This window comes from Oncorhynchus nerka, linkage group LG4 (assembly GCF_034236695.1).
Source record: "Oncorhynchus nerka isolate Pitt River linkage group LG4, Oner_Uvic_2.0, whole genome shotgun sequence".
Taxonomy (NCBI): domain Eukaryota; kingdom Metazoa; phylum Chordata; class Actinopteri; order Salmoniformes; family Salmonidae; genus Oncorhynchus; species Oncorhynchus nerka.
The window spans coordinates 58,102,399-58,126,791 of record NC_088399.1 but is presented as its reverse complement, the minus strand read 5'-3'; the positions used below and the strand labels follow the sequence as shown (position 1 = coordinate 58,126,791).

Below are 24,393 nucleotides of genomic sequence, written 5' to 3'. Positions count from 1 at the left end.
TCAAATTTGCACTCATCAGACCAAAGGACATATTTTCACCGGTCTAATGTCCATTGCTTGTGTTTCTTGGCCCAAGCAAGTCTCTTCTTATTATTGGTGTCCTTTAGTAGTGGTTTCTTTGCAGCAATTCGACCATGAAGGCCTGATTCACACGGTCTCCTCTGAACAGTTGATGTTGCGATGTGTCTGTTACTTGAACTCTGTGAAGCATTTGTTTGGGCTGCAGTTTCTGAGGCTACTAACTCTAATGAACGTATCCTCTGCAGCAGAGGTAACTTTGTCTTCATTTCCTGTGGCAGTCCTCATGAGAGCCAGTTTCATCATAGTGTTTGATGGTTTTGTGACTGCACTTGAAGAAACTTTTTAAAAGTTCTTGAAATTTTCCACATTGACTGACCTTCATGTCTTAAAGTAATGATGGACTGTCGTTTTTTTGTTGTTGCTTATTTGAGCTGTTCTTGCCATAATATGGACTTGGTATTTTACCAAATAGGGCTATTTTCTGTACACCACCCCTACCTTGTCACAACACAACTGATTGGCTCAAATGCATTAAGAAGGAAATAAATTCCACAAATTAACTTTTAACAAGGCCCATCTGTTAATTGAAATGCATTCCATGTGACTACCTCATGAAGCTGGTTGAGAGAATGCCAAGCGTGTGCAAAGCTGTCATCAAGGCAAAGGGTGGCTACTTTGAAGAATATCAAATATACAGTTGAAGTTGAAAGTTTACATACACCTTAGCCAAATACATTAAAACTCAGTTTTTCACAATTCCTGACATTTAATCCTAGTAAGAATTCCCTGTCTTAGGTCAGTTAGGATCACCACTTTATTTTAGGAATGTGAAATGTCAGTATAATAGTAGAGAGAATAATTTATTTAATCTTTTATTTCATTCGTCACATTCTCAGTGGGTCAGAAGTTTACATACACTCAATTAGTATTTGGTAGCATTGCCTTTAAATTGTTTATCTTGGGTCAAAGACTTCGGGTAGCCTTCCAGAAGCTTCCCACAATAAGTTGGGTAAATTTTGGCCCATTCCTCCTGTCAGAGATGGTGTAACTGAGTCAGGTTTGTAGGCCTTCTTGCTCGCACACACTTTCTCAGTTCTGCCCACACATTTTCTATAGGGTCGAGGTCAGGGCTTTGTGATGGCCACTCCAATACCTTGACTTTGTTGTCCTTTGCCATTTTGCCACAACTTTGGAAGTATACTTGGGTTCATTGACCATTTGGAAGACCCATTTGCGACCAAGCTTTAACTTCCTGACTGATGTCTTGAGATGTTGCTTCAATATATCCACCTAATTTTCCTACCTCATGATGCCATCTATTTTGTGAAGTGCACCAGTCCCTCCTGCAGCAAAGCACCCCACAACGGGATGCTGCCACCCCCGTGCTTCACGGTTGGGATGGTGTTCTTCTGCTTGCAAGCCTCCCTCTTTTTCCTCCAAACATAACAATGGTCATTATGGCCAAACAGTTCTATTTTTGTTTCATCAGACCAGAGGACATTTCTACAAAAAGTACGATCTTTGTCCCCATGTGCAGTTGCAAACCGTAGTCTGTCTTGTTTTGGAGCAGTGGCTTCTTCCTTGCTGAGTGGCTTTTCAGGTTATGTCGATATAGGACTCGTTTTACTGTGGATATAGATACTTTTGTACCTGTTACCTCCAGCATCTTCACAGGGTGCTTTGTTGTTTGCTGTTGTTCTGGGATTGATTTGCACTTTTTGCATCAAAGTACGTTCATCTCTAGGAGACCACGTCTCCTTCCTGAACTGTATGATGGCTGCTTGGTCCCATGGTGTTTATACTTGCGTACTATAGTTTGTACAGATGAACGTGGCACCTTCAGGTGTTTGGAAATTGCTCCCAAGGATGAACCAGACTTGTGGAGGTCTACAATTTGTTTTCTGAGTTTTGGGCTGATTTCTATTTGATTTTCCCATGATGTCAAGCAAAGAGGCACTGAGTTTGAAGGTAGGCCTTGAACTACATCGACAGGTACACCTCCAATTGACTCAAATTATGTCAATTAGCTTCTAACGCCATGTCATTATTTTCAGGAATTTTCCAAGCTGTTTAAAGACATAGTCAACTTAGTGTATTTAAACTTCTGACCCGCTCGAATTGTGACACAGTGAATTTTAAGTGAAATAATCTGTCTGTAAACATTTGCCAAAACTATAGTTTGTTAACAAGAAATTTGTGGAGTGGTTGAAAAATGAGTTTTAATGACTCCAACCTAAGTGTATTTAAACTTCAGACTTCAACTGTATTTGGACTTTTTTGGTTGCTACATGATTCCATATGTGTTATTTCATAGTTCTGATATCTTCACTATTATTCTACAATGTAGAACATTTAAAAAAATAAAGAAAAACTGTTGAATGAGTTGGTGTGTCCAAACTTTTCACTGGTACTGTGTGTGTGTGTTAGTCAGTCCTGGGTTTAAATACTATTTGAAATCATTTCAAGCTGTGCTTGGTTGAGCTTTCCTGCTCTAATGGAACCCGTAGAAAAGTCAGAATGGTACAAACCCCATCTAGACATGTTAACAAAAATTATATTTGAATTCAGGTCTGGTGTTCGTACTATATGTACTGGAATGCTTTTTATATGATTAATACATCTACATTTTCTCTCATATTCTGCTCTAGGAGGAGACCACAGGTGACATCACGTTTTATATGAAGGGTGCTGATGTTGCCATGGCGAGTATCGTGCAGTACAATGATTGGCTGGAGGAGGAGGTAAGGCTTCCATCCAGACTGTTGTACTTATGAACAAAATGTATCGAACACATGCAGGGTAATTACCTCTGTTGTTAACCAGGACATTCATTCATCACAAGATCAACAGGCCCTCCCATGACTGGGTGTGCAATACTGTATGTTCATAATTGTATTGGCAATATTGAGTCATTTAGGACCAGGGGCTGTTTTTGATTTAATTAGTGACCAACATGAAGTGGATTCCTTTCCTAGGAGGCATTAATGGATGCGTCCCAAATTGCACCCTATTCCCTATTTAGTGCACTATTTTTGACCAGGGCGTTGGTTTAATATAATGCACTATATAGGGAGTAAGGTGCCATTTGGGACGCATCCAGTATGTCATATTCCTAACAATGGTGTTAATGATGTTCCATTGACTGTAATATCCCGTAGACTGTCCAAGCAGTGGTGCTATATGGGTACCATGTCAATAAGCAATCAGCGCGTCACTTTCAGCCCATTGGCGTTTCATATAAAACAATAAAATGTGGTTTTGTGTCCTCTGAACTTTCTCCCGAGGCGACGTTATTCCCCATTGATTTCTGTCTTTGTTGGTTGACTGTACGTGCTGTTCTGATGCAGCTGACTCTCAATTAGATGAAATGATCTATCCCTGTACTGTATGCTATTCAGCATATGTTAAACCTACTGTATGCCATATGAAATTTGTTGAAACATAGTGTTTGTTTAATAAATATGTATCTGACTGGACTATAGAGAGTACGTTTGTCTCTACAAATGTTCAGTAATTTCTGGTTTTATCATATTACATCACTCTTTCCTAACTATCCCCTCTTTTGTTCTCAGTGTGGGAACATGGCCAGGGAAGGGCTTCGGACCCTGGTGGTGGCTAAGAAATCTCTGTCTGAAGAGCAGTATACAGACTTTGAGGTGCAAAACATAATGTCCCTCCTTAATGTCCTGCTGAATTGAAAATAATCTTCAAACCGAATGAGCTGCCAACTTGCCCTCATTCCACTTATTTACTTTCCCTTTCCTCTTTTGCCCTATGCGCTACACACTTTTGCAACGGTTATTTATTTCTCTCTGATTTTCTCCCTTTGACTGGATTTCTACCTCCCTATCTCTTTCATTATCACTTCCTTTCTCATCTCTGCCTCCCTCACTGACTGACTATCTTTCCCTCTGTGTAGAACCGTTACAACCAGGCCAAGCTGAGTATCCATGACCGGGCTCTGAAGGTGTCAGCAGTGGTAGAGAGTCTGGAGAGGGAGATGGAGCTTCTGTGTTTGACTGGGGTTGAGGACCAACTACAGGCTGACGTCAGGCCAACCCTGGAGCTCCTCAGAAATGCTGGGATCAAGGTGTGAGACCACACTATTCTTCTGTGTTTTACTACACCTGCGAACTTGTTATATGTTGGCTGCATTTATATTGCGCTGTCCTTTCCATGTACAGTATAATGTTAGCTGTGAAAAATACGTATTCCATGTCATACCAGAATCTGACTAGTCCTTGTATAATATGAAATACGGTAAAATGGTGCTTTTAATGCTGTCACTGATTCCATGTCATGGTTTTGTTATCTCTTCAGATATGGATGCTTACCGGGGATAAACTGGAGACAGCTACTTGTATCGCTAAAAGCTCCCATTTGGTGTCCAGAAGCCAAGATATTCATGTATTCAGATCGGTACGCTTCTCTTTCTTTTTCATCTTAAGATAATAATCTGTCACTTGATGAGTGTTAAAGGGATGAAGAAATGGTCCTGTATCTGTCCTTCCACTAATTGTATTGCCTGGCTCTCGAGCAGGTCTCCAACAGAGGAGAGGCCCATCTGGAGCTCAATGCCTTCAGAAGGAAACACGACTGTGCTCTGGTCATCTCTGGAGACTCCTTGGAGGTACTACAGCACAAACACTTCTCACAGACCTCTCAATGCAGATTGTAATGTAGATGCAGCCAAAAAAACACAAACTGAGCCCTGAATGCTGATTGGCTAACAGCCGTGGTACAGTGAGGGAAAAAAGTACTTGATCCCCTGCTAATTTTGTACGTTTGCCCACTGACAAAGAAATGATCAGTCTATCATTTTAATGGTAGGTTTATTTGAACAGTGAGAGACAGAATAACAACAACAAAAATCCCAAAAAATGCATGTCAAAAATGTTATAAATTGATTTGCATTTTAATGAGGGAAATAAGTATTTGACCCCTCTGCAAAACATGACTTAGTACTTGGTGGCAAAACCCTTGTTGGCAATCACAGAGATCAGACGTTTCTTGTAGTTGGCCACCAGGTTTGCACACATCTCAGGAGGGATTTTGTCCCACTCCTCTTTGCAGATCTTCTCCAAGTCATTAAGGTTTCGAGGCTGACGTTTGGCAACTCGAACCTTCAGCTCCCTCCACAGATTTTCTATGGGATTAGGCCACTCCAGGACCTTAATGTGCTTCTTCTTGAGCCACTCTTTTGTTGCCTTGGCCGTGTGTTTTGGGTCATTGTCATGCTGGAATACCCATCCATGACCCATTTTCAATACCCTGGCTGAGGGAAGGAGGTTCTCACCCAATATTTGACGGTACATGGCCCCGTCCATCGTCCCTTTGATGCGGTGAAGTTGTCCTGTCCCCTTAGCAGGAAAACACCCCCAAAGCATAATGTTTCCACCTCCATGTTTGACGGTGGGGATGGTCTTCTTGGGGTCATAGGCAGCATTCCTCCTCCTCCAAACACGGCGAGTTGAGTTGATGCCAAATAGCTCCATTTTGGTCTCATCTGACCAAAACACTTTCACCCAGTTGTCCTCTGAATCATTCAGATATTCATTGGCAAACTTCAGACGGGCATGTATATGTGCTTTCTTGAGCAGGGGGACCTTGCGGGCGCTGCAGGATTCAGTCCTTCACGGCGTAGTGTGTTACCAATTGTTTTCTTGGTGACTATGGTCCCAGCTGCCTTGAGATCATTGACAAGATCCTCCCGTGTAGTGCTGGGCTGATTCCTCACCGTTCTCATGATCATTGCAACTCCACGAGGTGACATCTTGCATGGAGCCCCAGGCTGAGGGAGATTGACAGTTCTTTTGTGTTTCTTCCATTTGCGAATAATCGCACCAACTGTTGTCACCTTCTCACCAAGCTGCTTGGTGATGGTCTTGTAGCCCATTCCAGCCTTGTGTAGGTCTACAATCTTGTCCCTGACATCCTTGGAGAGCTCTTTGGTCTTGGCCATGGTGGAGAGTTTGGAATCTGATTGATTGCTTCTGTGGACAGGTGTCTTTTATACAGGTAACACGCTGAGATTAGGAGCACTCCCTTTAAGAGTGTGCTCCTAATCTCAGCTCGTTACGTATAAAAGACACCTGGAAGCCAGAAATCTCTCTGATTGAGAGGGGGTCAAATACTTATTTCCCTCATTAAAATGCAAATCAATTTATAACATTTTTGACATACATTTTTCTGGATTTGTTTGTCTCTCACTGTTCAAATAAACCATCCCATTAAAATGATAGACTGATAATTTCTTTGTCAGTGGGCAAACGTACAAAATCAGCAGGGGATCAAATACTTTTCCCCTTCACTGTATATCAGACCGTATACCACGGGTATGACAAAATATGTATTTTTACTGCTCTAATTAGATTGGTAACCAGTTTATTATAGCAATAAGACACCTCTGGGATTTATGGTATATGGCCAATATACCACGGCTAATGGCTGTATCCAGGCACTATGCGTTGTGCAGAAGAACAGCCCTTGGCTGAACACCCTCTCTGGCCTTGTTGCTTAATTATAACACCATTGACAGGGCGACAGGTAGCCTAGTGGTTAGAGTGTTGGACTAGTGACCGAAAAGTTGCTGGATATAATCCTTGAGCTGACAAGGTAAAAATCCGTCGTTCTACCCCTAAACAAGGCAGTTAACCCATTGTTCCTAGGCCGTCATTGTAAATAAGAATTTGTTCTAAACTGACTTAAGTAGTTAAATAAAAGGTATAAAATATAATGATAATGGATCTGAAGAGATGGTACAGTAAATACTTCATTATGTAAATGTGCTTGTGTGGGTCCGGATGTGTTTGCATTTTCCAAATCGATATGTTTCTCTTCCCACAGGTGTGTCTGCGGTACTATGAGCATGAGTTTGTGGAGCTGGCGTGTCAGTATGTTTCTCTTCCTACAGGTGTGTCTGCGGTACTATGAGCATGAGTTTGTGGAGCTGGCGTGTCAGTATGTTTCTCTTCCCACAGGTGTGTCTGCGGTACTATGAGCATGAGTTTGTGGAGCTGGCGTGTCAGTATGTTTCTCTTCCTACAGGTGTGTCTGCGGTACTATGAGCATGAGTTTGTGGAGCTGGCGTGTCAGTGTCCAGCAGTAGTCTGCTGTCGCTGCTCCCCCACTCAGAAAGCCCAGATTGTCCACCTTCTCAAGCAGCACACAGCCAACAGAACCTGTGCCATAGGTGAGCCCCTTTGCACCCTGGGCAAGACCCAGATGCATAACAGCTAACCACTCTCATCCTTTGTATCAGACACAACTGCTACAATGATCTGTGTACAATGAATGCCAAATGATTAAATAAGTCAATTGTAGAAAATTCCTACCAGTAATATACCTCACTAATTGAAAAAGAAGAAACTAGACCCAGTACCAGAAGGTACACACACCTATTATGTCCACAAGATGGCAATCAAACAGCACAAGCATCATTGTTAACATTGTTCTGTCATCATCCTGGGGCGTAAGCCTTATTTCCATATGGCTCTTTTACATAATATTATTGAGCCTGTGGCTGATGTGTGGTCCTCTCTTGTCTCTCCCAGGTGATGGAGGTAATGATGTCAGTATGATCCAGGCAGCAGACTGTGGCATCGGCATTGAAGGAAAGGTAAACAACCCATATCACTCCTCTTATCCTATCCACATATTATAACGTTAAATAGTCCAATCAAATGCTAAACCTGTTATGGGTGCCGTATTGAGTCTGTTATGGGGGTGTGTCCTTCCGTAGAGTAACATTACACACTTATGCTCTCCCCATGCAGGAGGGGAAGCAGGCATCCCTGGCGGCAGATTTCTCCATCACTCAGTTTAAGCACATTGGCCGGCTGCTCATGGTCCACGGCAGGAACAGCTACAAGCGTTCAGCAGCCCTGGGCCAGTTTGTCATGCACCGAGGCATGATCATATCAACCATGCAGGTAACATACCTGAACATATTTATGTTACTAGTACTGAATATGGAAGGACTTGAATGAAATATGTCTCATCTCTCCCTCTTTGCAGGCAGTGTTTTCCTCCATTTTCTACTTTGCATCAGTCCCTTTGTACCAGGGTTTTCTCATGGTTGGGTATGTGGTTGTCTATATTTCTACTGTAATTGTTTCCATTGGTGCGTACAGTATGTGCATGCATCTAAACATGAGGTGGTGAGACCCTTTCTATTGATGCACTGGTCCAGTGTTCTGTATTACCTCAGTCCTATGTTCTCCCCTTCTGTGCAGGTATTCTACCATCTACACAATGTTCCCTGTATTTTCCCTGGTGCTGGACCAGGACGTGAAGCCAGAGATGGCCCTGCTGTACCCTGAGCTTTACAAAGACCTTACCAAGGTAAAATGGCAACCTCTCCTATATAATACAGGCTGACGGGGAATGGATGGTCAATTTACTCTATTTTCATTAAGGGTTTAACAGGTTAAAGTGAATTCAAAAGTTGTGTTTTGTGGTTTGACAGGAATTAGATTATGATGTCTGCAATTCTGTATTTTTCTCTTCTTATAGGGTCGTTCCTTGTCTTTCAAGACTTTTCTCATTTGGGTGTTGATCAGTATTTACCAAGGTAAGAGAATTGAAAGGATACTGCAGTTTTCTGAGTTAGAACTGTACACCTGGAAATCTAACGATGGATACTAACACACAGGGGAGGGTGCTACTAAACATTATGGATATTATGAAGATGATGGATACTAACACACAGGGGAGGGTGCTTCTAAACATGATGGACATGATGGATACTAACACACAGGGGAGGGTGCTTCTAAACATGATGGATATTATGAAGATGATGGATACTAACACACAGGGGAGGGTGCTTCTAAACATGATGGACATGTTGGATACTAACACACAGGGGAGTGTGCTACTAAACATTATGGACATGATGGATACTAACACACAGGGGAGGGTGCTTCTAAACATGATGGATATTATGAAGATGATGGATACTAACACACAGGGGAGGGTGCTTCTAAACATGATGGACATGATGGATACTAACACACAGGGGAGGGTGCTACTAAACATGATGGATATTATGAAGATGATGGATACTAACACACAGGGGAGGGTGCTACTAAACATGATGGATATTATGAAGATGATGGATACTAACACACAGGGGAGGGTGCTTCTAAACATTATGGACATGATGGATACTAACACACAGGGGAGGGTGCTTCTAAACATGATGGATATTATGAAGATGATTGATACTAACACACAGGGGAGGGTGCTTCTAAACATGATGGATATTATGAAGATGATTGATACTAACACACAGGGGAGGGTGCTTCTAAACATGATGGATATTATGAAGATGATTGATACTAACACACAGGGGAGGGTGCTTCTAAACATGATGGATATTATGAAGATGATGGATACTAACACACAGGGGAGGGTGCTTCTAAACATGATGGATATTATGAAGATGATGGATACTAACACTAAACATGATGGATATTATGAAGATGATGGATACTAACACACAGGGGAGGGTGCTTCTAAACATGATGGATATTATGAAGATGTTGGCCAGGTGCACAACTCTTATATCCAAATTTTCCATCCGCACAGTAAGGCAGCTCTTCTGAAAGCAACCTGAACGAAGCGCAGCTTAAACACCTTTTATTACTGACCGTCCAGGCACCACACTTATATTTCATCATTTTTACTATGTGCGATACCGTCAGTCCCCTGGCTCCCTGACTCTCAGACAGTCCTGTTTCTCAGTAGCTTAGGTTTCCAAGCATCATCTGCAGTTACACGCAGGCTTTTGTCTGTCCAGTAAATCGATATTTCTGTAATCGCTAAGCCATGCAGCGTATTGAGAAAGATCTATGTTCTCACTGAAGCGTCACTTCCTGACAGCTCTCGTTTTTTAATTAAAGGTCTATTACCAAAGTCCAATGAAAAACAGGGAGATATGAGGGGGGAGAAAAAATATCAGGCCACGATCGTCGGTTTTAATTTATTACAGAGTTTAACTCCCAGGAATGCACTGTATGTAGACTGTATGGAAAAGGCAATTATGTGATCAGTAATAGGCCATTAAGCTCAATTTGTGCCGTGTTATAATTAAATGAAAGGCTATCAAAATACAGTAGGCACCACTATAGAATTGATGAATGAGTGTCAAGCTACAGTACTCAGTGGTTTACCTGGTTGGTTTTTGGATACACTTGGACCTATTGTCTGTTTGCCCTCATAAATACTGTAATTGAGTCAGATCCTGTGTCTTAAGACTTACTTGAATCCTAATACATATTTTGAATAACAGACTTTCAGTGAGCAATGGGGATCAAAGTAACTTAAGAAGTAAACCAAAACAAAGGCCTAATGTACTTGTCATATTTGGTTCCCTAAAAGAATAAGCTGGTACATTTTACGTTAGGTCTTATTGTTATTAACTAGAAACAATTTGATTGTAGTTGATGACTAGAATGAATTCTAGTTGATCATTCTCTCTCTTTCTCAAGCTGGTTAACCTGTCTGTTAGCGGAACCCCTCGCCAACAGCCACTGAAGTTAACCTGTTACTCAACCAGTACTACGTCACTAACACTTCATGGCGCCCCCAGGTGGCATCCTGATGTACGGCGCACTGGTGTTGTTTGAGTCTGAGTTTGTGCACGTGGTGGCCATCTCCTTCACTGCGCTGATCCTCACCGAGCTGCTCATGGTGGCGCTCAACATCCGTACCTGGCACTGGCTCATGGTGCTAGCAGAGTTCCTCAGTCTGGGCTGCTACATAGCCTCGCTTGCCTTCCTCAATGAGTACTTCGGTAAGCAAATGTTGTTTACCTGAGGGGAAAAAACAACTCCATTAAATGTTATTTATCCCCTTAGGGCCAAAGTTAAAAAACAAAAAATATGATGCTGTTTGCTATTGTGCTGATAAGTGTTGAGGGAAAATGATTTGATGTTGCTCTTTGCTTTTTGTTATGTGGAGGGCAGTTTTTTACGAACACTTTAATCTTGTAGTGGAACAGTCTCACCCTTTGCACTACAGCTTGTATGTTTTAGTTTGATGCACTTATGTTTGAGTTAACCCAATTAAACCTTGGAGGTCTGTGCTTTGTTTGTGTCTGCCATCTTTTCTCTCCCTCTCCCCTTCTCCCTCGCTCGCTCCTGTATTACTTCCCCTGTTTTTTTTCTCTCATGCACTCATTTGGTCTCTCTCTCTCTGCTGCTCATCCTCTCTTTTGCTACTGTATGTGTCCTTGGGACAGGCATAGGCAGAGTGTCCTTTGGAGCATTTCTGGGTAGGTGTGCAGCACTGGAAACACTACCTCTTCTCTTCCACTTCCTTTTCACACTCTCCTCTCATCACTGTTTTTGACCGTGCTGTGACTGCTCAGCACTCTTCACGTTCCTTTAGTGACCAGACTCTGACCATGTCTTTTGCAGCCATATTTGATGTGACGTATTGAGCATATTTTCCTGCTACTTATATTGTTTTACCATTCCACTCAGTGATGTATGTCTCATTCCAGGCATGTGTGCAAAAGCTCTTTTAAACAGATAGCATGGATCCATAATTATCAACCAAATCTTTTGAATAAAGTGATAATAAATTAATGTATATCAACATGTTAGTGCCTTGCACATATTGTATGTGCTGTTATTTGGACAGATTTCTAACCTGTGTTTTTTTTTTTTATCCCAGACCTGGGCTTCATCACGACACCGGCCTTCCTTTGGAAGGTGTCAGTGATCACCGTCGTCAGCTGTCTCCCTCTCTATATCATCAAATACCTGAAGCGCAAGTTCTCACCACCCAGCTACTCCAAGCTGTCCTCATGAGCCATTTTAAGCTCTATCCTGCTCACACAACTCCCCTAATTATCTTTCTCATGCTCTCTATGATTCCAACCTTTCTTTTCAGCGCTTTTTGAACTGGTCCACAGTGATTGACAGACAGGGAACCTAAAGAGGTCACTAGAAGCAACAACATGAGTAGAGTATTGTATGGATTCATGTCACTGGAATGTGGTAATACCTGTAAAGACAGCGCCACACAAATGCTAAAAAGGGACAGGGAAGGGGTAAAAACAGAACAAATAACCCTTTGAGGCACTGGACGGGAAGGCTCGGGTCAATTTGCCTTCTGCACTTCCAACCCAATTGCTTCAAGTGTCTTTTTTAAATTTTTATAACTCAATGACTATGGTTTCCGCGTTGAACTTTTTGTGTATGTAGTTCTGCATTAAAAAGTGTTTTATTCAACGTTATTCATCTCTGCTGAGTAGAGATACCAGTATGATGGTTTAATTTGTGATTTACAACTTTGATTCCTACGCACTTAACGCGTGCACCATTTTACTACTGTACCCTGACGCTTAACTGTACTTACAATAACGGTCAGGGTTTTTCTTTCTTTTACTTTTTTCAACATTGTAGAATAATAGTGAAGACATCAAAACTATGACATAACACATATGGAATCATGTAGTAACAAATATATTTCTCTATTTGATATTCTTCAAATAGCCACCCTTTGCCTTGATGACAGATTTGCACACTTTTGGCATTCTCTCAACCAGCTTCACCTGGAATGCTATTCCAACAGTCTTGGAGTTCCCACATGCTGAGCACTTGTTGGCTGCTTTTCCTTCACTCTGCTGTCCGACTCATCCCAAAACCATCTTAATTTGGTTGAGGTCGGGGGATTGCCAGGTCATCTGATGCAGCACTTCATCACTCTCCTTCTTGGCAAAATAGTGCTTACACAGCCTTGGAGGTGTGTTGGGTCATTGTCCTGTTGAAAAACAAATGATAGTGGCATTAAGCACAAACCAGATGGGATGGCGTGTCACTGCAGAATGCTGTGGTAGCCATGCTGGTTAGATGTGCCTTGAATTCTAAATAAATCACAGACAGTATCACCAGCAAAGAACCCCCACACCATCACACCTCCTCCTCCGTGCGTCACGGTGGGAAATACACATGCGGAGATCATCCGTTCACCCACACCGCGTCTCACAAAGACATGCTGGTTGGAACCAAAAATGTCTAATTTGGACCTTAGACCAAAGGACACATTTCCACCGGTCTAATGACCATTGCTCCTGTTTCTTGGCCCAACCAAGTCTCTTCTTCTTATTGGTGTCCTTTACTAGTGGTTTCTTTGCAGCAATTCAACCATGAAGGCCTGATTCACACAGTCTCCTCTTACCGGTTGATGTTGAGATGTCTGTTACTTGAACTCTGTGAAGCTTTTATTTGGGCTGCAGTTTCTGAGACTGGTGACTATAAGGAACTTATCTTCTGCAGCAGAAGTAACTCTGAAATTTCCCGCGTTGACAGACCCTCATGTCTTAAAGTAATGATGGACTGTAATTTTCTCCAGTCTTATTTGAGCTGTTCTTGTCATCATATGGACTTTGTTTTTTGCCAAATAGGGCTATCTTCTGTAAACCCCCCTACCTTGTCACAGCACAATTGATTGGCTCAAACGCATTAAGAAGGAAAGAATTCAACAATTTAACTTTTAACAAGGCACACCTGTTTATTGAAATGCATTCCAGGTGACTACCTCATGAAGCTGGTTGAGAGAATGCTAAGAATCTCAAATATAAAATATATTTGGATTTCTTTACCACTTTTTTTGGTTACTAGATTATTCCATATGTGTTTTTTCATAGTTTTGATGTCTTCACTATTATTCTACAATGTAGAAAATAGTAAAAAATAAAGAACAACCGTTGAATGAGTAGGTGTTCTAAACCTTTTAACCGGTAGTGTACTTAGGGAAAACTTACATTAACCAAAATAAGCTACATTTAGCAAATAAGTGCAAATGATTTGTTCTGGGAACAACACCAACTGGCTTTGGATGTTCTCTCTTTGTACAATAAGTCCTTTACATTTCCAGATGCTGAATATCATATCAAATATCTTCATGAATTCCTGAGAGTAGAAACCAGCACTCCATAGTTAATTCGATTTAGGCAATTGTATTCCTTGCATCCTGGCCTTGAACACAGTGTATTACGCTATCAGGATGTGTATTTGTCATTGGCTGCCAGCCCTGGTTGCTGGACATGCCAGTTTGCGTTTGTGCCTCATTGTTTGATTGTTGCGTTTGGAAAATGTCTCATAGCTCCGATTTGTCAATCACAGGATTAGATAGACTAGCTAGAGTATTCTGTTTCTTATTTGAAAGATCTCCTGGGCCAGCAGCTTGACCACAAGGGATATATATACCTTGCTGTAACCACTCACTTCTGACAATATTTCACAATGACCACTGTTCTTTCTCAATCTTAAACAACCACAGAATATTAAGGCTGTAGTTTTGTAGGCATCCTCTGACAATTACTAATATGACAGTATCTTTATTAACCTCTGATCATGTCTTCTGGGCTTGAGATGAAGCTGACTTCACCCTGCTATGGATGCAAAGACGAAACCTGACAGCGGTTTGGGGGAATGAGTTTTATCATTCTTGCCATGTGAGTGTGTGTGTTTAGTTAGATATAAATGCCTAGTCCAAACACAATTGAATACATGTATCACGATGCTCACACTGATCTATTTTCCTGATTGTCTTTGTCTGTACAGTAAGTGTTGTATATTTCTCTGTGGAAGAGGTTGCCATGTTTTTGTATCCCATTTGAGTTGAACTCAGGTAAATCATTCCTGTATGTCCTGAATAGAATTGTGGCAACCATACTGTACACGGCAACGCTGTATGAGACAGACTGGGCTGTTGTGTTTATTTATGAGTGAAGTATGGACATGGCTGTCATTGTAATACAAATATATATTTTTTAAGTTAACTTGATCCCAATTGTCTAACGATGTGTTTTCTGTTGATACTTATGCTCTGTTTGTATGGTGTTAATCAGGTTTAATCTGTTGAGGACTTGCATTCTATGTCATAGACTGCAATTTATGGTATTACTATTGATTAATGAGCAATAAATTGACATTTTAACAAATAATTGCTTCATATGGTGTGATTGCTTAACAACCGTAAGGTCCTTTACTACTTTAGCCCATAGAAACGCATTCATAAATGGCTAAAAAGACAGCCGGAAAGAAAGTAGATCAGAATCAGTGGCGACCATCATTCAGAGTCCCACCTGTTTTGAGCCCTACATTTTTAGCAACAAAATAAATGATCTATATATTTTTTTTGGGAGTGGGGTCTTGACAATTTTGCATGTTATTTTGGCATTAATACTTGTCACACATGAAGTTTGCAAACAATGTAAAAAAGATATGTCATTGAGTTAATAAAGCTGCATACAAACATGGTCTCTTTTTTGCTTACTTGAGTAAGGCAGCTCCAAAATGCAGGTGTTTCAGCCTAGCTCAGTGCTTTCTGTGGTGGTGGGGCAAGCCAGCAGAAAATAGGAGCATTGCGCTGTGATTGGCTCAGTGTTCTGTCACTTATGGGGACACTACGTCACAGGCCAAGTCTAAGTCCTTAGTAAGGGTAGACATCGAACATTTAAGCCCTTTGGGTCCTGCCATAGATTACATACACTCAATTAGTATTTGGTTGCTTTGCCTTTAAATTGCTTAACTAGGGTCCATTTGGAAGACCCATTTGCGACCAAGCTTTAACTTCCTGACTGATGTCTTGAGATGTTGCTTCAATATATCTGCATAATTTTCCATCCTCATGATGCCATCTAGTTTGTGAAGTGCACCAGTCCCTTCTGCAGCAAAGCATCCCCACAACATGATGCTGCCACCCCCGTGCTTCACGGTTGGGATGGTGTTCTTCGGCTTGCATGCCCCTCCCTTTTTCCTCCAAACATATCAATGGTCATTATGGCCAAACTGTTCTATTTTTGTTTCATCAGACCAGAGGACATTTCTCCAAAAAGTACAATCTTTGTCCCCATGTGCAGTTGCAAACCGGTTTTGGAGCAGTGGCTTCTTTCTTGCTGAGCGGCCTTTCAGGTTGTGTCGATATAGGACTCATTTTTTACTGTGGATACAGATACTTTTGTACCGGTTTCCTCCAGCACCTTCACAAGGTCCTTTGCTGTTGTTCTGGGATTGATCATCTTTAGGAGACCGAACATCTCCTTCCTGAGCGCTATGACGGCTGTGTGGTCCCATGGTGTTTATACTTGCATACTATTGTTTGTACAGATGAACGTGGTACCTTCAGGCGTTTGGAAATTGCTCCCAAGGATGAACCAGACTTGTGAAGGTCTACAATTTTTTTCTGAGGTCTTTGCTGATTTCTTTAGATTTTTCCTACGATTTCAAGCAAAGATGCACTGAGTTTGAAGGTAGGCCTTGAAATACATCCACAGGTACACCTCAAATTATGTTAATTAGCCTGTCAGAAGCTTCTAAATCCATGACATCATTTGCTGGAATTTTCCAAGCTGTTTAAAGGCACAGTCAACTTAGTGTGTGTAACTTCTGCCCCACTGGAATTGTGATACAGTGAATTCTAAGTGAAATCTGTCCGTAAACAATTGTTGGAAAAATTACTTGTGGGGGTGTGCTTTGGCACAAAGTAAATGCCCTAACCAACTTGCCAAAACTATAGTTTGTTAACAAGAAATGTGTGGAGTGGTTGAATGTTGAGTTTTAATGACTCCAACCTAAGTGTATGTAAACTTCCGACTTCAACTGTACATGATCCTAGGGGCATTGGCAAACACAATGTAAGTAACTTAATTTATTGCACGAATACCTCTGTTTATCCTACAGTTATTGTATGCAGTAATCATTAGCCTATGAACCAGAGTTAGACTGTTTGCACTGAGGCGGTGTGCCCTAGTAGGAAGACCACTTTGTGCAGCTCACCCTGCACTATCAGCTCCAATACATGAGTAAGTCTACTTCAGATAAGCTTCCCAGTAAAGCATAAAAAATAACCAAGCAAAAGAAAAGTGCTAAAAATAGCTCATATTATCATAACCCGGAGGATGCAGATGACATTCATATTCTATCTCTGAAACATCACTTAGATAATACATTTGATGATACAGTGGTAGCAATATCCGGTTATAAGATCTACCAAAAATACAGAAATGTCAACGGTGGGCGGTGTTGCGGTCTATATTCAGAACCACATTCCTGTAAATCTTAGAGACGATCTAATGTTAAATGCTGTTGAAGTAATATTGCTACAGGTTCATCTGGTCTGGCCCAGGAGTGTGAAGGTGAACGGAAAGGCACTGAAGTAACGAACTGCCTTCGCTGTCTCTGCCTGGCCGTTCCCATCTGTCCACTGGGATTTTCTGTCTCAATCCCTATTACTGGGGCTGAGTCATTGGCTTACTGGTGTTCTTCCATGCCGTCCCTAGGAGGGGTGCGTCACTTGAGTGGGTTGAGTCACTGACGTGATCTTCCTGTCCGGGTTGGCGCCCCCCCTCTGGTTTGCGCCTTGGGGGAGATCTTCGTGGGCTATACTCTGCCTTGTCTCAGGGTAGTAAATTGGTGGTTGAAGATATCCCTCTAGTGGTGTGGGGGCTGTGCTTTGGCAAAGTGGGTGGGGTTATATCCTAGGGGGGGGTCAGTCTGTTATATCTGGAGTATTTCTCCTATCTTATCCGGTGTCCTGTGTGAATTTAAGTATGCTCTCTCTAATTCAATCTCTTTTTCTCTCTCTTTCTCTTTCTCTCAGAGAACCTGAACCCTTGGACCATGCCTCAGGACTACCTTGCCTGATGACTACTTGCTGTCCCCAGTCCACCTGGTTGTGCTGCTGTTCCAGTTTCAATTGTTCTGCCTGTGGCTATGGAACCCTGACCTGTTCACCGGTCGTGCTACCTTGTCCCAGATTTGCTGTTTTAAACTCTCTAGAGACAGCAGGTGTGGTAGAGATACTCTGAATGATCGGCTATGAGAAGCCAACTGACATTTACCCCTGAGGTGCTGACCTATTGCACCCTCAACAACCACTGTGATTATTGTTATCTGACCTTGCTGATCATCTATGAACATCTTATCTGTTATAATCTCCACCTGGCACAGCCAGAAGAGGACTGGCCACCCCTCATGGCCTGGTTCCTCTCTAGGTTTCTTCCTAGGTTCCCGCCTTTCTAGGGCCGGATCCTAGCCTCCGTGCTTCTGCACCTGTATTGCTTGTTGTTTGGGGTTTTAGGCTGGGTTGATGTAAGAAGGGCTTTATAAATACATTTGATTTGATTTGATGAGGGGAAGGTATGGAAAATAGGTCTGGCAGCCCAACTGATTGGCAAACGTACTGCAAATTTTAAAAACCATGTGACGAAATAAAAATAAACTACTATACTATGAAACGAGATAAATGACATACAGAATTACAGTAAAAAGCTTTGGGGCACCTTAAATGACATTTTGGGAAAAAAGGCCAATTCTGCTCTATCATTCATTGAATCAGATGGCTCATTCATCACAAAGCCCACTGATATTGCCAAGTACTTTAATGACTGTTTCATTGGCAAGATAAGCAAATCTAGGGATGACATGCCAGCAACAAATGCTGACACTACACATCCAAGTATATCGGACCAAATTATGAAAGACAAGAACTGTACTTTTGAATTCTGTAAAGTCAGTGTGGAAGAGGTGAAAAAAGTATTGTTGTCTATCAACAATGTCAAGCCACCTGGGTCTGACAATCTGGATGGAAAATTACTGCGGATAATAACAGACGAATATGCCACTCCTATTTGCCACGTATTCAATTTAAGCCTACTAGAAAGGCCTGGAGGAGAGCTAAAGTCATTCTGCTACCAAATAATAGTAAAGCCCCCTTTACTGGCTCAAATAGCTGACCAATCAGCCTGTTACCAACCCTTAGTAAACATCTGGCAAAAATGGTGTTTGACCAGATACAATGCTATTTCACAGTAAACAAATTGACAACAGACTTTCAGCATGCTTATAGAGAAGGACACTCAACAAGCACAGCACTTACACAAATGAGGGATGATTGGCTGAGAGAAATTGATGATAAAATGATTGTGGGGGCTGTCTTGTTAGACTTCAATGCAGGTTTTGACATTATCGATCATAGTCTGCTGCTGGAAAAACATATGTGTTATGGCTTTACACCCCCTGCTATACTGTGGATAAAGAGTTACTTGTCTAACAGAATACAGAGGGTGTTCTTTAATGGACGGCTCTCATATATAATCCAGTTAGAATCAGGAATTCCCCAGTGTAGCTGTTTATGCACCTTGCTTTTTTCAATCTTTATGAATGACATGCCACTGACTTTGAGTAAAGCCAGAGTGTCTATATATGCGGATGACTCAATACTATACACGTCATCTACTGCAGCGACTGAAATGACTGCAATACTTAACAAAGAGTTGCAGTTAGTTTCAATGTGGGTGGCAAGGAATAAGTTAGCCCTAAATATTTCAAAAACTAAAAGCATTGTATTTGGGACAAATCATTCACTAAACCCTAAACCTCAACTAAATCTTGAAATAAATCATGTAGAATTTGAGCAAATTGACATGACTAAACTGCTTGGAGTAACTCTGGACCATAAACTATCATGGTCAAACATATTGATACAACAGTAGCTAAGATGGGGAGAAGTATGTCCATAATAAAGTGCTGCTCTGCCTTTTTAACAACACTATCAACAACACAGATCCTACAGGCCCTAGTTTCTACCTTCTTAACAACACTATCAACAAGGCAGGTCCTACAGGCCCTAGTTTTGTCGCACCTTGACTACTGTTCAGTCGTGTGGTCAGGTGCCACAAAAAAGGAACATTGCAATTGACTCAACAGGGCAGCACGGCTGGCCCTTGGATGTACATAGAGAGCTAATATTAATAATATGCATGTCAATCTCTCATTGGCTCAAAGTGGAGGAGAGATTGACTTCGTCACTACTTATATTTATGAGAGGTATTGTAGAATGCACACAGCTCGGACACCCATGCATACCCCACAAGATATTCCAAGTCCAGAACAGACTATGGGAGGCGCACAGTACTACATAGAACCATGACTACATGGAACTCTATTCCACATCAGGTAACTTATGCAAGCAGTAAAATTAGATTTAAAAAACAGATTACAAAACACCTTATCGAACAGCGCGGACTGTGAAGCAACACAAACATACACACATACACATGGATTTAGTACTGTGATAGTGGTGGATTAGGGGCCTGAGTGCACACAATGTGTTGTGAAATCTGTGAATGTATTGTAATGTTTTTTAAATTGTAGACACTGCCTTCATTTTGCTGGACCCCAGGAAGAGTAGCTGCTGTCTTGGCAGTAGCTAATGGGGATTCATAATAAATACAAATACAAAATATGTACAGTAGCTTTGATTGGATTGATCATGTCATTTCTTTCAAAGTCTTAGCTAGTAAGCTAGCAGTCATCATCATGAATCAAGTCGACAATCTTCTGGCAGATCTTTTTAATCCTTGTCATATGAAGAGAAATAAGGAAGAAAAATTATAGATGAAACGTATCGGTGCTCATCGGCCATTGGACATAAACATTACACAACAAGTTGGAAATCACTAATTCAACAATGAGTGGTTTAGAAGGAATCAGTGGCCAACTGCAAGTATTGCAAAGCAATCATTAGCCTGCTATTTAATGGGGTGGCTGTGTTTTTTTCAGAGTTCCCACCATAAATCCAGAGAATACCAGACTTTGATGACAAAATTTGCCTACACAGGACCGCCCCACCACCTTCCTGTTTAAGTGAGCACAGCACAAGGTGAGTCCAAAAATGTCTTGTAATGTTATGCTGCTGCATAAATGATGTAATATACCAGGGAGATATGTATACTGTTGCTAAGAAAGTAATATTATGTGTATATTGTGTAGTAAGCTGTTAGTAGCCCATGTGCCTCACCCTAATAATTTGGTATTTTTTTCCCCCTAAGTATTATAAACACATCATTTGTGGCCGGTGTGTGTGTCACGCTGGTATGAAGAGATTCGGGAGACAGGTGCTGGAATGCGTAATAGTTTTTTTTATTATACCCCAAATGACAGCGTGCCGTGTAAAGGCACGGGGACGAAGACCAAACAAACACTACAAAAACACAGGGTTGAAACCCAAACAAAAGAGTGAGGAGTACCTTGAATAAATACACACTCGCACAATGATTAACCCACGGGACAAGACCCGTAATCATCTGGCAATCCACAAGGGCACGAAAGCCCAAAACACACAGAGCACAAGTACTCACACGCACCAACGGACATAGTAGCAATAATCAACACCACCATGGTGAACAAAGTATCAAATATACGAGAGGGCAACCGATAAATCGTCATGGCCGATTTCAAGTTTTCATAACAATCAGTAATGGAAACTGCGTGGCAGGCTGACCACCTGTTACGTGAGTGCAGCGTCAAAAGGACCTTGTGGCTGCAAGGAGCCAAGGTAAGTTGCTAGCTAGCATTATATTTATCTTATAAAAAACAATCAATCTTCACATAATCAGTAGTTAACTACACATGGTTGATATTACTAGGTTAACTAGCTTGTCCTGCATTGCATATAATCAATGCGGTGCCTGTTAATTTATCATCGAATCACAGCCTACTTCACCTTCGACAAACGGCTGATGATTTAACAAAAGCACATTCACGAAATAAGCACAATCGTTGCACAAATGTACCTTACCATAAACATCAATGCCTTTCTTAAAATCAGAAGTATATTTTTTTAAACCTGCATATTTAGTTAAAAGAAATTCATGTTAGCAGGCAATATTAACTAGGGAAATTGTGTCACTTCTCTTGTGTTCAGTGCAAGCAGAGTCCGGGTATATGCAACAGTTTGGGCCGCCTGGCTCGTTGCCTACTGTGTGCAGGCCATTTCTTCCTAACAAAGACCGCAATGAATTTGCCAGAATTTTACATAATTATGATAACATTGACGGTTGTGCAATGTAACAGCAATATTTAGACTTAGGGTTGCCACCCATTCGATAAAATACGGAACGGTTCCGTATTTCACTGAAGGAATAAACGTTTTGTTTTCAAAATGATAGTTTCCGGATTGGACCATATTAATGACCAAAGGCTCGTATTTCTCTGTTTATTTTATTAAAATTAAGTCTATGACTTGATATTTGATAGAGCAGTCTGACTGAGCGGTGGTAGGCAGCAGCAGGCTCGTAAGCATTCATTCAAACAGCACTTTACTGCGTTTGCCAGCAGCTATTAGCAATAATTGAAGCACAGTCCTGTTTATGACTTCAAGCCTATCAACTCGCGATATTAGGCTGGCAATACTAAAGTGCCTATAATAACATCCAATAGTCAAAAGTATATGAAATACAAATGGTATAGGGAGAAATAGTCGACGCGTCATAATTCCTATAATAACTACAACCTAAAACTTCTTAACTGGGAATATTGAACCACCAGCTTTCATATGTTCTCATGTTCTGAGCAAGGAACTTAAACGTTAGCTTTTTTACATGGCACATATTGCACTTTTACTTTCTTTTCCAACACTGTGTTTTTGCATTATTTAAACCAAATTGAACATGTTCCATTATTTATTTGAGACTAAATAGATTTTATTTATGTATTATATTAAGTTAAAATAAAATTGTTCATTCATTATTGTTGTAATTGTCTTCTTTGGTCCTCCAATAATCGGTATCAGCGTTGAAAAATTATAATCAGTTGACCTCTAATATATACAAATACAATCAGTGGGGCCAGGTGTGCGCAATGTAAGGTCCAGAGGGATCTATGACAGTGTGCTTGTTTGCAGACTTTTTTTTGTACAGCTGACAGTGCTACTGATTGTAGTAGTTGCGCTTGGCTTGCACATGCAAATTCAGCACACGCAACATTCTATGAATTTTGTTATTTGACGTGTCAAATTAAATGCTTATTTAACACGTCAAGTAGTGTTATTTGACGTGTATCTTTTTTGACACGCAAAGACCCAAACAGCGTTCAATGTGCCTCACCCTCATAATTTGGTCTATTTTTATCTCTTAATTTCACCTACTGTTCTAATTTGGTGGTGCACATAACCTGTTTTAGAGAAATGTAATCATTGAATATTGTAAGAGCTTTCATTGTCTCCTTATATGACCTCTTTATTTATCCTACGGTTCTGACTTGGTGTACAGGAGTATTCTGTAAGAACGGCCCATGTTCTGAATTCTGTCGCTGTACATTTCAAAAGTGCTGAACAAATAGTTATATTGACTACTGTAACGGTTTTGACTTATTTATAGGGGTGGCAGGTAGGTTGTGCCTACCAGAGAAAACATTGGTTTCTCCTTTTGGTTTGGGAGGGAATGAGTCCCATCTGGTCCGTCAAATCTACACCAATACAAAGGACTTATGTAAAAGTCAGGATGGAAATAAACTTTTCATAAACCCTTAAAACATTGGAAAGAACTTCAAAAACAACTATATTATTTTGCGTAGGTTGTATTACCAACATAAATGATTACACACACATATAATAATATAACACAATGAGTTCTGGTTCCTCCAGAAATGTCCTGTACCTCTGCCTAAAAAAGAGTCCAGCCCGGTAAAGAAGTTCAGTGAGTTAGGGGAACTCAAGTGACCTTAGTCACGCAATGTTTGTCCGTTCCTACAAGTGTAGCGTAAACCCTGTATTAATCATACAATCAATATAACAATTATTTTACCACATAACTTTAAAGCGTATCAACTCTTACTAAGTTTACAACTAACTACATAAATCATCACAGTATACATCACATCAAAACAAATGAAATACCGTATACAAAAAGGTTGTAGTCGGTCAGTCAGACAATCCAATCCGCTAACAGATCTCCAGCGGAGAAAGGCCACGAAGAACAGAGAGCTGACAGAGAGCTGTATAGTCCACGGACTCAAAGAGTGGATCCGATCCTGGGTAAACTCTATGAGGCTACAAAACACACATTTAAAGGCAACAAAACAAATGGAATAGAGAAGCTTCGGAACTGAGGGTTGAACACATCCTCATTCACGTCTCCATCACACCCCCACTTTTGTGCAGCTGATGCTGGCTATTTAATTGGGAATTAAAGGGAAAACACCCTATTGGAAGGAGAAGCACTGAGACGGTTCAGAAAAATTCAGGGCCGTCACACACCCCCTCCCCTGGAAAAAGCCGACCATTGCACTGGAAGGCACATCTTGGTCGGGGAAACCGAGAAAGGTCTCCTCATCACTTTCCTCTACAAAAATATTCATGACTTTTTGGAGCTCGCGCTCCTCAGCTGAGGGGTCACAGGCTTTAAGGTGTGAGACATCTGGGTCTGGGAATCCGAGAAAAGTCTCCTCACTTTCCTCTTCAAAGATATCCAGGACCTTGCGGCGCTCAATCGCCTCCAATTCCTCAGCCCCCCGGGGGGTAACAGGCCTTAAGGCGTGAGACATGGACAACGCGCATATCTACACCTGTGTCCTC

The 24,393-nt window shown here is 41.3% G+C and overlaps 1 protein-coding gene across 1 annotated transcript in view; it reads left to right on the top strand.

Moving 5' to 3' along the window:
* atp9b (ATPase phospholipid transporting 9B) overlaps nucleotides 1–15,291 on the top strand; it is a 53,898-nt gene extending 38,607 nt beyond the window's left edge. Inside the window, exons 17-29 of the mRNA XM_029657949.2 lie at nucleotides 2,670–2,762; nucleotides 3,594–3,677; nucleotides 3,941–4,111; nucleotides 4,342–4,440; nucleotides 4,562–4,651; nucleotides 7,069–7,213; nucleotides 7,575–7,639; nucleotides 7,797–7,952; nucleotides 8,038–8,102; nucleotides 8,256–8,364; nucleotides 8,536–8,593; nucleotides 10,613–10,816; nucleotides 11,701–15,291. Coding sequence (XP_029513809.1) covers nucleotides 2,670–2,762; nucleotides 3,594–3,677; nucleotides 3,941–4,111; nucleotides 4,342–4,440; nucleotides 4,562–4,651; nucleotides 7,069–7,213; nucleotides 7,575–7,639; nucleotides 7,797–7,952; nucleotides 8,038–8,102; nucleotides 8,256–8,364; nucleotides 8,536–8,593; nucleotides 10,613–10,816; nucleotides 11,701–11,837 — 1,476 coding nt within the window. The 3' untranslated portion in view covers nucleotides 11,838–15,291. The remainder of the gene's footprint in view (nucleotides 1–2,669; nucleotides 2,763–3,593; nucleotides 3,678–3,940; nucleotides 4,112–4,341; nucleotides 4,441–4,561; nucleotides 4,652–7,068; nucleotides 7,214–7,574; nucleotides 7,640–7,796; nucleotides 7,953–8,037; nucleotides 8,103–8,255; nucleotides 8,365–8,535; nucleotides 8,594–10,612; nucleotides 10,817–11,700) is intronic.
* Nucleotides 15,292–24,393: the final 9,102 nt, after the last annotated feature.